The following is a 16,951-nucleotide window of genomic DNA, read 5'->3' as shown; positions in this document are numbered from 1 at the left end:
GTTTGCCAAGGCCTTTTTTCTAGACGCTAAGCATAAATGGGTTAATTAGACACAGAAGTCTGGTCTGACATTTTAAATTGCCCAAAAACTGAATATATATAGGTGAACTTTAATTGGCTATTTTTGACAAAACAGTGCATATGCCGTCTGGCCTCACCTGTTATCATACAGAATAAAGTTTAATCATACAGAATACATGTTACCCTTTATTTTTACATCTTCTCACATTGACACTAAATCGCGAAAGAAATTATTGTGGTGAAAAGAAATAACTTTTTTTGCAGGGTTATTCTAAACTGGTTGACTGACTGTAATTTATGTTTTTTTTTCTTCTGTCAAACAAATTAAAAGCCACGTTTTATAGTTAAATTATTTGCAGCAACTTCCAGCTTTTAGTAAAAGTACTACAATTTGTAAGGTTGTCATTTTTTTAATTAAACATACCCGTGATTTTTTGTTGATTCTGCGATGACCTGGTGTATGAACATTCTTCCGGTAGAATCAGTTGCTATAGCAAATGTTGACTTCGTCATGGACCGTAAATTCTCTTGACCTCTCCTCAGAAGGTAGAACATTAAGTTAAACCACACCCTGTTTTGGAGACCACACGGAGTGTTAATATTAAACGGTACACTGTTGCCATTTAATATTTCCAGATCGCTATGGGATATTACAGGTTTGTGGTCGACACCCCCATGTCCACTTCGCTTAAGCTGCTTAACTTTCGACTTGTAGGTTTGATTACTTGATGAAAATTGCTGGTCTTTCACATTAATGTTATACGTGCTTAAGAGATGCTTGGAAATTCCATACTTCAGACTGTCCAAAGATTTTTTCTTTAGTTCCTCGCCGTTTTTCTGACGCACAGTTGCATAGAAATAGCGTAACTGGTTGTTTAGTTCAGCTAGATCGTCCACGAGATCGCCAAGATCCATGTCGTTGGAACGAAGAAATTCGTTGAACAAGTTCATACCCCGTTTAACTACACGTTTAGTGTTTTTAGAGTCCTTGTCATGATCCAATGCCTTCAAATCCTCCTCTTTTAGCGTTGAAAATCGTTTACTGGCAATATTGCTCAATGAAACCTCCGGCCAGCCGACACCTGCAAGGAAGAGTTCGAGGTCATATTTCTCAGTAGCACACACATGCCATTATTAAAACGAGAATATTGTATTCCAAACAGATTCATTACCCAAAGTGAAATTGCACAATTGAAAGTGCGGTGATAACTCCGCCCACGAAGGATTAGGGTTAGTTCCTTCATCCGTATAAAATATCTCTGTAAAAAAATATTTACTGTATCAATTCTCATTTTATTGATGTGTAATATCTATTTGGTATCTGCTATTTGTGTCGTATCTATCTGGAAAATAAAGCCGCCCTTATTAAAAGGAAAGAATTTTATATAAAACGATAGGCTGGCTGTAACCTCCAAGGAAGAGTTCGTGGCCATAATTATATATGGAGCGTCACGTTTTGTATTTAGTCTGAATACACTTAAACTAACTTAGAAACTAGAAATGGCGCGGCATATCCCCACGCCACAGCTTTTGACCCAGGGGTCAGATCAAAATGCCAAATAGTGCACTGTCGCACATATGCTCATAGCTGTCATGTGATTAAGTTTCAAGATTCTAGTGTTAATAGTGCAAGAGGAGATAGTGGCCAGGACGATCGGACGGACGGCGGAGATAACCACATAATCCCCCGCTCAAATTCGGAGCGTGTGAATAATAAGAACTCAGAAGTCATAACTCTCCTTGATAGTTCACAGTTTTAGTCTGATTACACGTTAAAAGAGAAATTGTCGAAAACCACAAAAGTCTTTATTGAAAGGACATATTTATTAATGCATTTTAAGAAAACACGGTTCAATAACCTTTTTCCTAATCAATTATCAAAATAATACCGACAAGTGTAGTTTACTTTAATGATAATGAGATTATATTTAAGAGAGCTATGTAGATTCGCAGGCATGTAAATCTGCAAAGACTCCGACATGGGCTATGTTAAGAGCCTCTGAGCTTTAACGGCCAGTTAAGGTAACAGTCTGTTCGTCAACACTGTCACTTATTAATGTTAAGCGGAAGTTTACTCAATGACAGACGGGTAAGCAATCACAGAGTTCACTGCAAATCAGTCGACAATGACGGGTTCACTGCCGCATGTAGACGATTCCATGTTTCGTATATCTGTGTTGCTTTAGATGTCCGCGTAATGTCGTGGCGTAGGGACACACTTCACACTATAACCACTACAGCGTCTAGATGATTCCATGTTTCGTGATTCTGTGCCGCTTCAGATGTCCACGCTGTGTGATGGCTTAGAGACACACTTCACACTTCAAACACTACAGCGTGTAGACGATTCCATGTTTCGTATATATGTGCCGCTTCAGATGTCCGCGTTGCGTCGTGGTGTAGTGGCACACTTCACACTTTATCCACTACTGCGTGTAGACCATTCCATGTTTCGTATATCTCTGCCGCTTCAGATGTCCGCGTTGCGTGGTGGCGAAGGGGCACACTTCACACTTCAGCCACTACTGCGTGTAGATGATTCCATGTTTCGTAAACCGGCGACGGTCCATTTGTCCGCGTAATGTCGTGGCGTAGTGGCACACTTCACTCTTTAACCACTACTGCGTGTAGACGATTCCATGTTTCGTGAACCTGTGTCGCTTCAGATGTCCGCGTTGCGTGGTTGCGTACGGACACACCTCACACTGAAATGGTCTCTCCCCTGTATGGACTCGCACGTGCATCTCGAGCGCATTCTGGTACGAAAACCATTTACCACACATCTTGCATCGGCACGTGCCCCTCGATGGTCCCTGTTCTGAAATGATTACCGTTAATTTAATACCAAATGTGATCATTACATGAAAAAAAATACATTTTAGCCTCGTTCTAGGAGAACAGGGCTTAATGCATGCGCGTAGTGTCGCCACTGATAAGCATGTGCAGTCCGCACAGGCTGAGAAGGGACTGCCATTTCCGCTTGAACTGGGTTTTCACTAGGAACATACTTCCTTTAGAAGAAAACTATCAAACGAGCGGAAAGTGTCGTCCCAGATTAACCTGGCACAAGACTGCAAAGGCTTATCTGGGACGACACTTTACACACATGCATTAAGATCTATTATTATTATTATTATTATTATTATTATTATTATTAAAATCCTTTTTCTAAAATCGAGGCTCAACAACAAACTCGCGTTTATAATTTCAAATTTGAATATAGACGATCAAAACCTTGGAGTGCTTAAGAAAGTTTATTTACAAAACAATAACACGACAAAACTTGTATAAATAGAATACGCTTGTCGTATATCTTTACAATGTTGTAATAACCGGTTTAATTTAACTATTACAAGAATTGCATCGTTACATGAAATGCTAATACATAATAAGGCACTGTTGCATATACTAAGTATGTGTATGTTCTGTGAAAATTGGGCATAATGCATGTGCGTAAAGTGTCGTCCCAGATTAACCTGTGCAGTCCGCACAGGCTAATCAGGGACGACACTTTCCGCGTTTATGGTATTTTTAGTTTCAATGAAGTCTCCCCTTACCGAAAATCAAGTTTAGGCGGAAGTTTACGCACATGCATTACGCCCAGTTTTCTCAGGACACGACTCATTTATAAAAAATAAACATCACTTATTTGTCAACAATATTTCAAATGATTAACTTTAAATAAAAACAGCGTTGATGACTTGTATTGCGTTTGTTTCTACGTGTGTATGCGTCATCGTAAATGTTATACGTACGAATGAGAACTTCCTGTTAAAAGGATAACCAACATTTTTATTTATTAGAATAAACTAAGCAAAGTCAATTTAAATTAAGCCTCAGCTATAAAAGCCATCAATAAAACAAACTGATACTGATCGACTAGTATCCAAACACACAAGATACTATTTGAAATTGAACAGTTTAAACCGCAAGTACTTAACAAATTAGCTTCGTTCTGTGAAAACTGTGCTTAATGCATGTGCGTAAAGTGTCGTCCCAAAATAGCCTGCGAAGTCCGCACAGGCTTATCAGGGACGACACTTACCGCTTTAATGGTATTTATCGTTTAAAGGACGTCTAGCTTAGCTAAAATTAAGTTAAGGTGGTAAGTGTGTCCCTAATTAGCCTGTGCGGACTGCAATAAGCCCTGTTTTCCAAGAACGCCGCAGGAACGATCGAAAAAGTTGCATGTCATTATCAAATATAGTCTTTCTTCATGTGCACGATCATGTGCTTTTTTAAGTTCCAGTTGAGGGAGAAAGACTTCCCGCAGACACGACACTCAAATGGCTTCTCGCCCGTGTGGGTCCGGAGATGTTCGGAGAACTTCGACCTGAATACGAACCTCTTCCCGCAGAACTTGCACTCCATTATGTTGGATCTGCTGATCTCTTTGTACGTTTCTATCTCGGGTTTCATCTCGCCTGCAAAACGGTTCTTTATGGTAAAATCATGCAGATGAACACCAAAGGTAAGCTCCTTACATACATGTGCGTGGCGTATTGCGTAATGCGTCCGCCTAGCGACCGAGAGGTCATGGGTTCGATAGGCAATGTGAGAGCGTTCTTTAGACCTCCAAAAAAGACACCAAGTACTGGTTCTACCCATGAAACGGACTCGATGCTATTGCCCCTCGCACACAAACCAAATTGACCTTTATCAAAAAGGAATGACCGCTGAATAAAAACAATATAGCCATCTGCATCATCGTTTATTCAAAAACGTTGAAAACTTAAGAATCATAACGAAACAACTTTTTATGAATATACGTACGAATGGGAACTAACTGTTAAACAGATAACCAACCTTTTTATTTATTAGAATAAACTAAGCAAAGTCCATTTAAATTTAGACTCATCTATTTAAGCCAGTAATAAAACAATATGATACTTATCCACAAGTATCCAAACAAACAAGAAACTATTTGAACTCGAACGGTTTAAACTGCAAGTACTTAACAAATGAGCTTCGTTCTGTGAAAACTGGGCTTAAGTTGCGTACAATTTCGTCCCAAAATAGCCTGTGTAATCTGCACAGGCTTATCAGGGACGACACTTTCCGCTTAAATGGTATACATCGATTAAAGGAAGTCTCTCCTTAGCGAAAATCGAGTTAAAGCGTTTAGTGTGTCCCTGATTAGCCTGTGCGGACTGCACTTAACCCAGTTTTCCAAGAACGCACCTGAAATGATCGAAAAGTTTGCATGCCATTATAAAATATTCTTAACCCTTTGCATGCTGGGAAATTTGTCGTCTGCACAAATGTCGTCTGCTGAATTTCAAAAATTAGCATTTTCTTTTATATTTTTCAAAGAATACTATCAGAATAGCAAACAGTTTGGATCCTGTTGAGACGCCACGTTTTGTGGCGTCTCATATGGATCCAAACGGTTTGCAAAGGCCTTCAAAATTCGGTTCCAGCACTGAAAGAGTTAAGCGAGTCTGTCTTCATGTGCACGATCATGTGCGCTGTTCGGTTACAGTTGCGGGAGAAAGATTTCCCGCAGATACTACACTCAAATGGCTTCTCGCCCGTGTGGGTCCTGAGATGTTCGGAGAACTTCGACCTGAATTCGAACCTCTTCCCGCAGAACTTGCACTCCATTAACTTGGATCTGCTGGTCACTTTGTGCGATCCGGTCTCGGGTAACGTCTCGCCTGCAAAACGGTTCTTTATGGTAAAAGCATGCAGATGAACACCAAAGGTAAGCTCCTTACATACCGGTGCGTGGCGTATTGCGTATGACGTCCGCCTAGCGACCGAGAGGTCATGGGTTTGATACACAATGTGGGAGCGTTCTTTATGCCTCCCGAAAAGACACCAAGTACTGGTTCAACCCATGAAACGGACTCGAAAGGATTTCAATAAGCTTTCGGCTTTGGATGCAATTAAGCTTAACTAAATATGTTTAAACTTAGCATACAAGTATAAGTATTGCATATACTAGTAGCGGGGCCTAATTATGATAGAAAAGATAGAACATAGAACACGTTTGATTTCTTCAAGAAAGTTTTCACACCGTTCAATCGACTCCAGCGACGGCTGTGGAACGCGACGACTGAGATACTGTATAGATGTCGGTGAAAAGCGGAGTATAAGTATTTCCCTAGTTTTTATATTTTACGTATTGGATTTAGCAGGTTTGAGTGTGTTCTTTAAGAGCCTACGTAAGAAGGACTTTGGGAACTTAATCCCCACATTCCTAGCTGCTTACTTTTCACGAAATCCGTTAGAATGTGGTCATAATTCAAGCAAAATTCACCACTCTCTCTGTTTAACTCTAATTACAAAGGAATTAGACCAAAGATAAATATGAACAACATTTTATTGAAATCTGTAATCATTTTTCTTCGGTTATTCAAAATTACAGCATCCGACATGAACAAACAACTTATTTATCAACGAGTAAATTCGAGTGGGTTTTGAAAAACGCCTCATGATAACGGCCGTGACTAATAATGGATAAAGCATGTGTGATTTGTCGCGGTATGACTGAAAGTAGACTGTATAGAACTCACACAAATTAACAAATCCAACGTTTAATTATCACGAAGAAGTCTGCTTTCAAACAACATCAAAGTCTCTCGTATGATATCTCTCGTATAAGATGAAATATATAATACAGCACATGATGCATTTCAGGTAACGCTGTAGTCTTCCGGATTCCTCAGTACCGTCATGTCAGCGGGTCACGTGATAGCCAATATGGCGGCGGTCAATTTATCGATTATGGGATGTCTATAATTGATAATGGGCCCCTCCAAGTGCTACTATTGCACATTTTACATTACATATTTAGTGTGGAGCATCTGTGCGCTTGGCAAGTGCATCAGCATCTTTGAACTCCTGTTTGCATTCATCACATTCTATACGATTTTTTTACCAGTACATACGCTCTGGTGCCGGTTGCGTGTATACCTATTATGAAATGCTTTTTCACAGCCACCACATGCGTGAGGTCTAAGCCCAGAGTGTGAATTAAGATGATCTTGAAATTTTTCGTCTCTGTCAAAGGTTGAGGAACAACCAGCAAATGGACAGGAAAGCTTACGTTCTCCATGCAGCGAATAATTGTTGATTTTCAAATGTCGGTTTAGTGCGCTTTTCCTGGAGTATGAGCGGTCACAAATTCCACATTTAAAACGTCCATCGCCCGGTATTTCTTTTTCAACAAAAGAGCCATTCAGAGGTTCTTCCGCTATTGCGGTATCAAGAACAGCTTGCTCTTCAGCGTCAATAGCAGCTAGTGAATCTGAAATCAAATAATCATATAGCTTGTTGTGAACGGAAATATAATCATATCGCTTGTTGTAAACGGAAATATAATCCTATCGCTTGTTGTAAACGGAAATATAATCATATAGCTTGTTGTGAACGGAAATATAATCATATAGCTTGTTGTGAACGGAAATAAAAGCATCATATCGCTTGTTTGGCATGTTAATACCGAAATACACAAGAATACACCGAATTTCGAAGGATTTTACAGAAATATATATTAAATATCGCATTTAATTCGTTATTCGTGTTGTAACTGAATACATGCCCGAAATGAACGCATCACGGAGTTACAAATATACACCACTGAAAGAGACCATTTCGGAAGTGCGTAGGAATCATCTTCATCATCATACCTGTTATATAACTTTCTAATTGTCTTCCAAAGAAAACACATGACCAATGCAAAGTCGCCACGAATACTCTTACGACTATGAAATGCGCCGTAAGATATAGAACTATACCGAAATAAGATATAGAGCTATACCGAAATAAGATATAGAGCTATACCGAAATACAGGTTTTAGTGTTTTTCTGTTCCTCTTGAAACACAAGCTGACATAAACATAAAATAACGGTGAGAAAATCATGCAGCCAGGCCAGAACTCGAATCCTGATAACATGCATACATTGCACATGATCTACCGACTTCAAGCTATCCGGCCCGCTTACACATTGTCCTCTACCTCGTAAACCAGGGGTCTAGATAGGGGGAGTACAAGGGTCTTTACAAGAGCATTGTAACTTAAATCTATGTTTAGTGCTCGTTACAATCGTTAAATCCAGGCGAGTCTAATCAGCATTCACAACTCTCAGTCCATATAAACGTACTCCCAGAGCCATTGATGATTTTTGCTATGGCGGCTCTGGGAGTCCATATGCACCCCTCCATTAACACAATCGCAGATCTGCGCACAACTCTCAGCAACCCTTTGGGTTATAAAGCTGAAAGTTGAATTATTGCAACTAGAGCTCTGTAATAAAACATAAACCGCTCCTACTTAAAAGTCGCAAACACCGATCTATTCCATTTATTTATGTTTAAAAAAACTCTGGGCAAGAAGATCGTTCAAGAAATTAAGAAAATAAGGGAAGTAACTCACAGAAACAATCAGCGCGATATTGCTCAATTGTTTTAATATAATAGATAACAGTTAGTTTTTTCCATTATACAAAGTCCATTGGGTAGGAAATATAAGTATGATCTTCCCCGACAAGAAGACGAGAATACGAGTCGCTATAACGATTAAGGATTAAACACAATCTTTGGATAACGGTTAGTCTATATGTACACAGTTAAAATTAACAATTTAACAGTTCTGAGCAGGGAATAACGTCCACATCTCATCATGCCATTTTCCATTGTGTCAGCCGAATGCATGAGCATAATTTTATTTTCGTTGCCGTTGCCATGGCCATCTAATAATTAGTCATGGTCGTTATCATGAGGCGTTTTTTCAAAACCCAATCGAATCTTATTGTTGATAACAATGTTCACATCTTTGAACTCTACTTAAAACTCGATAATTTCAAAATGACCGCGTAAAATAATGTGTGACCATATGTTTATTCATGTTTGATTTCTCCGAAAACCTTTTCCAATTATTTCAAAATGTCCCAGTATTATAAGTCTTGACCATATGTTTAGTCATCTTTGAACTCGACTTAAAACTCAAATATTTCAAAATGTCCCAGTAAAGTAATGCGTGGCCATATGTTTATTCATGTTTGATTTCTCAGCAAACGATTTCTGGCAGACGGAACACTGGAACGGTTTTTCCCCGGTGTGCACTCGCATGTGACGTTTGAGCGTCCACTGGTCTCGACACACCTTTGGGCAAAACGGACAAGTCAATTTCTCACTTCCGGTTAAACTCGATGAATCTTTCTCTGAAAAGACAATAGCAATTGTGTTATCTATACAAACTATTCACATACTGGCCAGTGGGACGCTAATAATATCCCACTTCCGGTTGAATTCGATGAATAATTCTCTTAAAAGAAAATAACACGTATGGCATCTACGTAAACTAATCGAACACCCAAACACTACAAGATAATGAAACTCTTGAAATATTATCCGGAGATGAATTCTTCTAAGGGTCCGCTAGCCTTTTATATACAGCAAGTTACCAACCAAATACAGTATCTAATTCATGATCTTATTCGAGTTCATAATACATGATAGCATGTGCTGTCCGGTATTTTTCGTTTAACCCTTAACCACTTAGATACTTAACCCTTTGCATGCTGGGAAATTTGTCATCTGCTAAAATGTTGTCTGCTGAATTTCTAAAATTTGCATTTTCTTTGATTTTTTTCAAAGAATACTATCAGAATAGCAAGCAGTTTGGATCCGGATCCAAACTGTTTGGAAAGGCCTTCAAAATTCGGTTCCCGCGCTTAAAGGGTTAATTTGATGCACTTGTAGTCCCTTAGAAAGTTAAATTTAATTAATTGAAGACCTTTCTTACTAGATTCAAGTTGTTAAGGCTTCATTGCCAACCCTTAGATACTGATGAGTTACTCGCAGGCTGTTCTGATTTTATGCTGTTTGCACATTTTAACTTTGCTTTTCAGTGGGAAAGGGTAAACGGAAGTTTAGACGGAAAGTGTTGTCCCTGATTAGCCAGTGCGCACTGCTAATGCTAATCTGCTACTACAATGAAGCCCATGCATTAACCCTTTGCATGCTGGGAAATTTGTCGTCTGCTAAAATTGTGTCTGCTGCATTTCTAAAATTAGCATTTTCTTCGATTTTTTTCAAAGAATACCATCAGAATAGCAAATAGTTTGGATCCAGATGAGACGCCACGTTTTGTGGCGTCTTATCTGGATCCAAACTGTTTGCAAAGGCCTTCAAAATTCGGTTTCAGCACTGAAAGAGTCAAAGTCCTAGTTTTCTCAGAGTGCGGCTCAATATATAATGCAAGGGAGACAAGTAAATAACCTTCCAATCGGAAGATTCAACGAGCATTAAAAAGTAAAAAACTGATATATATTTTAATAACCACATACTTTACAATACAATAGAAAAGTCAAGATTGAACAATGTGTGTTGAATTAAAGCGAAAGAATATTAAAAGTTTGATTTCAAACAACCGTAAAAATACAAAAAATATTAATAAAATACGTTGATATAGTAATACATTTTTGAATGCTTTTTTTAAAGTCCCAAGAGCTTCATTTATAACAACTCATTATGGATTAGTATTAACCAATATATTTAAGTTTCCCAAAAAACGCCCACACAAAGACAAAATTCAGGATCGTTCGTAGAAATAGTGAATTTCAAAAATATTGTGTCAATCATAAGTGGATTATATATACATCTAAGGTTGGCTTTGGGATAACAAGGTTAAATGCATGTGCGAACAGTGTAATCTCTGAGCAGCCTGTGCAGCCAGCACCTGTTTATTAAGGACGACCCTTTCCGTTTTTATGGAATTGTTTAAAGGAGGTTCTATTAGCAAAAATCCATTTAAGGCGGACAGTTTCGTCTCTAATAAGTATGTGCGGATAACACAGGCTAATATAGTGCAACACTTGACGCACATGCATTAAGCCCCGTTTTCTCGAAACGCGACTCTTGCAGAGAAAAACAACATAGTTTTAGACATCTTTGTGGAAATAATGCGTAGCCATATGCTTATTCAAGTTGGATTTCTCAGCAAACGATTTCTGACACTCGAGACATTTGAACGGCCTCTCTCCCGTGTGCACTCGAAGATGGTTTTTCAGGGTCCACTGATCGCGGCAGAGTCTCGAACAGAACGGGCAAACATACTTGCCCAGTCGTGTCGTATCGGGCGGTACGGGTACTGAATGAAAGAAGCAAATGAATACTGAGTAATCTGAGCCATCCAAACGGTGATCTTGTGAGGCAGTTTCAACCACAAAATCACGCATGCGCATCGTTCTGGGAAAACGGGGTCTAATGCATGAGCGTAAAAAGTCGTTCCAGATTAGCCTGTCCAGTCAGCAAAGATTAATCAGTGACGACACTTTCCGCTCCTGGAATTTTGTGTTTAAGATAAGTCTCTTCTAAACGAAAATTTAAGTCTAAGCGGAAAAAGCCGTCCCAGATTAGCCTCTGCGAACTGTGCAGGCTGATCTGGGATGACGCTTTACGCACATGCATTAAGCTCCATTTTCACAGATCGTTGCTAACATGTATACAAGACTGTTATTCGTAATCAGTATCTTGTCAGTTGCTCCATATACATCTGACACAGCATATTGGATATTATAGGAATAAAATTCGAAGAAATGACAATTTTTCGATTGTTTATTTTGTACTTTGTTTATGGCTAAAAAGCAACGGTATGCTTAAGAGCTAAAACATAATAGTGTTGTTGTTTTGTATCATATAACAAATAACAATGTACATCAGGACTACTCATCATTTGAAATTAATCATTTTATTTAACGTTACAAACACGCAACGATTGAATACTTTTGAGTGTTTCTGATTGTTTCGTTATATTTTGCAAGAAAAACGGGGATCGCCAATACTTTTTTTAAACTGCACGACTTAATAAAACAGTCTTTACGGTCCAGTGTTTAACCCATTTATGCCTAGTGGACTCTCCCATCCTTCTAAATTGGATCAATTAATTTCCAAAATTAGGGATGTTTAGTATATTTATTTATATATTTAGAATATTTCTTACAGAACTTCCTTTAAGCAAGCAGCGCAGACCCAGATGAGCCGCCGCATCATGCGTTCTACGCTGTTTGCCATGGCCTTTTTTTCTAGAAGCTAGGCATACATGCGTTAAAGCGTGTCTTTATGTGAGCCTCGCTCTGTGAAAACATGGTTTAGTTCATGTGCGTTAAGTTTCGTCCCAGATTAGCCTGTGTAGTGCGCAAATGATACTCAGGGACGAAACTGCCCGCCTGTATTGGATTTTCGCTCAGAAGATACTTCATTCAAGGGTAAAATTCAATGAAAGCAGAAAGTGTCGTCCCTGATTAGCCTGACGAGCGGACTGCGCATGCTAATCTGAGATGACAATTGACGCGCGGACTGCGCATGCTAATCTGGGATGACAATTAACGCGCGGACTGCGCATGCTAATCTGGGATGACAATTAACGCACACGTATTAGGCCCATTTTTTTCAGGAACGAAACTAATATGGTTTAAGTCATGTCTTTCATATGCAGGATCATGTGTGATTTCAAGTGTTGTTTTAGTCTGAATCGTTTCCAACAAGTTCCGCACTGCCATTCTTTCTCGTCCGAGTGTATCTTCATGTGTCTAGCGAGGCAGTATCTCGAGGTGAAGGAACGCTGACAAATGTGGCAGGTAAACATTCCCATATCTGAAATCGCAAAGCACACGATCGTGATAATAGACTATTTCCGGAATTCTCCGTACGATAGATTTTTGCAAGAAATCGTTTGCTGATCCAGCACGGCAAAGCACACCACCTTGCATTTGGAAAACTTGCGCAACAACAAATTATCGCCCGAGTTTCGGTTTTATACACATAATAAATCAGTCAAATGAATACATATTAACGTTTTGGCCACATACTAAATCAGTCAAATGAATAATTATTTACCTTTTTCGGCCAAATGCTTATACCAATATCTCCACCATTAGGGTCTTCACCGATGGAAACATCGGTACCTTACATTCAACAGTATTTGATAGTTAAACAGTCTTGGAGTGCTGTACTTGTAGGATGTTTCGCGACGCACCATAGTATGCCATTTAAGATGCATCGATTATGTCCGCAATCCTTATAGTGGTTCAAATACTTTGATAATAGCATGCATATTTAAAACTCCGTCAGTCACATTCATTCGCGACAATTATGAATAAAAACTAAGTTAATGTTTAAATTTATTAATACAGTTTTCATTCAACGATATCTTGTTAAGTAAAGGGTCCAATTGATAACATGCAAATGCAAATGAATAGTTTCGAAAATTTTAATAATCGCACATATGCAAACAAGATAATGTTGGATCAATAACACTTACAACAGAACGAAACAATATAGAACACTAACACAATCTTCCAACGATATATGGCAATAAATAGTTGAAACTATTCCTTATGCACGATAACGGCCCATTCGTATACACGTTCTGATTTGCATTTTCACAAAGTCATTTAAAACAAGTAACAAATCAATTACTTGTATAATGATATTTTTCTTCCCGTTTGAAATGAAGACATTGACTAAATAGCAGAAGATAATAAATTCATGACACGTCTAGGCACGTGTTTAGTTGTATTTAAAGAATGACTATTCAAGGGCAGTCCCTCGTACTTGTTAATGCTTTGTTAATTTACAAGTCCCTTATAACCAATAAATAAAGTTTGCAAAGTGAGCGTTACTGTGCGAATCGCGCATTAATATATGGGAACACTGGACATAATGCGTCTGCGTCAAGTGTCGTCCCACATATGCCTGTACAGTCCTCACAGGCGTATAAGGGAAAACACTTTCCGTCTAAACTGTTTTTCGCAAACAAGGGAATTTCTCTAAACGCAAAATACCATAAAACGGAGTTTCGACTCTGATAATCCTTTGCGGACAGCACTGACTAATCTCTGACGACCCTTTACGCACGTGCATTAGGCCTGGCTTTCCAAGAACAACGCTCAGTTTTTATTGTGTATAGTCAGTCAAGCTGGCAACGTTTAAAGTGCTATTTCAAGCGGTGTGTTCAGTCTTGCGGTCAACGTTTAATGTGCTATTTCAAGTGGTGTGTTCAGTCTTGTTGACAACGTTTAATGTGCTCTTTCAAGTGGTGTGTTCAGTCTTGCTGACAACGTATTACGTGCTCTTTCAAGTAGTGTGTTCAGTCTTGTTGACAACGTTTAATTTGCTCTTTCAAGCAGTGTGTTCAGTCTTGCTGACAACGTTTAATGTGCTCTTTCAAGTGGTGTTTCAGGCGGAAGGCCTTGTCGCACTTGGAGCAGGTGAAGTCTCGTGAGTCGCTGTGGATCAACGCGTGACGCACCAGGTGACTGCGAGACTGGAACGGGCGGTTGCAAACCGTGCACACGTGCTTCATGAGAAAGTCGGGCAGATCTGAAGTTAGAGAACGCAAGTCAGATGCGAACGAATCTTTCTTCAAAGTGATGTGTTCCTTTCAACATTAACCATGGAATACCTTCATTGAAAGCTATTTTAACACCGTCAATTTTAGATCTATTTGCGTTCCTTCAAAAAAATGTGCCTCGCTCTGGGAAAACGGACTTAATGCATGTACGTAAGGTGTCGTTCAAAACTAGCCTGTGAGGTCCACGCAGGCAAGTCAAACTGTGCGAATACTAATAAGGCAGTCCGAAAGACAGCTATATCACTCCCCGAGATTTACCTTGAAGTGGTGACCTCGATATTGAGCAAGCGGGGCTGAATCAATCCGTCTACACATCGTCTCATTTGTCTAAACATTTTGACCAAGTTTGATGAAATATTCCATTGGGGGTAAAGTAGAAACAGAACGGATACAAAAAGCTCGAGCTAGTTACCTGAATGTGCGACCTTGACCTTTAGTTGGCGTGACTTGCTCATGCCTTCAGCACATTGTTTCAATGGCCTAAATATTGCAGTTTCGTGAAAATCCTTCCAAGGGTACATGTATTATGAAGCGGTCACTAAAATTGAGGCTTAAAATTTTGACCTTGAATACGACCTAGAAGTCGAACCGGCACGATTGACTCATAAAGTCTGCACAATTCGTTGCAATGCCATCAAATAGGTTTAGTTTAAATAAACCTATTTATTAAAGCTCGATTGCATAGAAAGCCTAAGACTTTTTTTGAAACGCTCTCGAGTCTGTTTCCTGGGACTAAAACCAGTACCTGGTGTCAATGGAGAAATCTTAGGAACGATCACATCGTGGGGACCATGACCTCCCGATCGCAAAGGCGGACACCATATTCACTACACCACTTCGATTCGACATCAATACTTGATACAAGTTTCATGAAAACACGTAAACAAGTATAGGAGATTGTGAGCGGACGCGATATTGTTACGGATACAGTGACTATCGGTCGGACGAATGGCATTTGTATAACCCCCGACCGCTTTGCGGCGCAAGTTTTAAAACGACCAGTGCCTGTTCTTTGCTTTAATGCTTATCACAATTATGGACATAGACCACTGGCCTTACAGATAAGTTCAGAGTTTGCGTTGATATATGTTGTAAATATGCAATTATTGAAAGGTCGCACGGTTTTTTATATGTGTGTATATAAATCATACAGTAGGAAAACTTGAGTTTTTTTTTTAATTCGGAAGATAAAATTACAAAACATCAATGTCCTTAAACGTAGCGTCCTAAAATAATGACTCAAAGACACATTGGCAGTTGCAATTGAATTTATATATATAGTTAAATAAGTTGTCAGTTCAAAAAGACCTTCAATCAAATCTATACGAAGACGACTCCGATAATGAAAACAAGTTAACCATCACATCATATTTTGCAAATGTTCGTGTCATTCTTGTTTTGCTTCGAGTAAACGCGAGGAGGAACAAAGAAGCGTTCAGCTCCAAATTCTTTATTATACTAATGATATATAATGCAATATTCCGTGTACACACGGGTATTAACGAATAATCGTTCTGAATTCTTAATTGTAATGAACGATCTTTAGTTCAATAGTCCGTGAATGCGTGCGTGGTTTTTCAGATGATGCTTCAGCTGAAATGTCTTCCCGCAGACGCTACACGAGAACGGTCGCTCCCCTGTGTGCATTCTCACGTGACGCTCAAGACCGATCCGCGACGCGAAGAATTTTCCGCAGTACACGCAGATATGCACTTTTCCAGTTCCGGTGGTTGTGGTGACTGAAAATGCAGGCGCTGGTTTAAAATATGAACCGGTATATAGTATATAGAATGAGCCGCGCTTTGCGAAAATGGGGCCTAACGCATGTGCGTCAAGTGTCGTAACATATTACGCTATGAAGTCCGCACAGTCTAATCAGGGCCGACACTGTACGCCTAGACTTCCTTCACACGAAATAACCATAAAGGCGGACAATGTCGTTCCTGATTAGCCAGTGCGAAATGCACAGGCTTATATGGGACGACACTTTCAGCACATACGTTAAACCCATTTTTCTCAGAGCGAAGCTAATATTATATACAGCTTTAAGAAATCTTATTCTATGGCCCAAATAGCAAGGAGAAAATCAATGTTTAATAAGAGAAAATATCGATACCCATAATTGCTAGTTTTTAAAGTTTTTTTTTTTGGCATTTCAATTATCTCACGTATGAGATTAATACTTTCCTGATAGTGACCGAGCATTTGACCTTTATCCATAAGCTGAGTGTATTTGCCAAACAGATCTATATCGGATACAAATGTTTCAGCTTCCCCACGTGTCTCGCTGAACCAACGTTGAATGGCACTATATCAAGTACACAATTAAATGTTGTAACGTGTGGTATATATTTAGCGCTCTAGATAATTAGCGGCAGCAGCTTGTCCAGCCCATGTTCAACAATTCATGTAATAATTTAACAAGATGTATCATGCAAGTATTTCATACTTTACTTCGAGAGGAACATGATTTACGTGAAACGCTTCTTCTCAAAACGGTGATACAAGTATATTTAGTTAGTTTTCTATGGTATCATGAATAATGATGAAGTTAACATGGAAATAGGT

The 16,951-nt window shown here is 39.1% G+C and overlaps 1 protein-coding gene across 15 annotated transcripts in view; it reads right to left on the bottom strand.

Annotated features, from left to right (window-relative positions):
• The window catches only part of LOC127864608 (zinc finger protein 1-like), a 52,806-nt gene that overhangs the window by 12,737 nt on the left and 23,118 nt on the right, over positions 1 to 16,951 (bottom strand). Inside the window, exons 5-7 of one of the 15 annotated variants that reach the window (XM_052404375.1) lie at positions 5,536 to 5,677; positions 4,366 to 4,444; positions 1,811 to 2,838 (exon numbers count right to left, since the gene is read on the bottom strand). The exons of 2 other annotated variants lie outside the window; for them this stretch is intronic. In XM_052404375.1, coding sequence (XP_052260335.1) covers positions 2,683 to 2,838; positions 4,366 to 4,444; positions 5,536 to 5,677 — 377 coding nt within the window. In that variant the 3' untranslated portion in view covers positions 1,811 to 2,682. Of the gene's footprint in view, positions 1 to 444; positions 1,103 to 1,810; positions 2,839 to 4,202; positions 4,445 to 4,718; positions 5,678 to 6,938; positions 7,273 to 8,415; positions 9,189 to 10,286; positions 11,120 to 11,572; positions 12,625 to 13,224; positions 14,353 to 15,633; positions 16,123 to 16,951 lie in introns of those variants that run through there. 12 more of the 15 variants (XM_052404374.1, XM_052404389.1, XM_052404381.1 and 9 more) reach the window with 12 other exon arrangements.

The sequence above is a fragment of the Dreissena polymorpha genome, chromosome 1 (genome assembly GCF_020536995.1).
Source record: "Dreissena polymorpha isolate Duluth1 chromosome 1, UMN_Dpol_1.0, whole genome shotgun sequence".
NCBI lineage: Eukaryota > Metazoa > Mollusca > Bivalvia > Myida > Dreissenidae > Dreissena > Dreissena polymorpha.
The sequence above is the reverse complement of the archived record's forward strand: the minus strand, read 5'-3'. Positions and strand labels throughout refer to the sequence as shown.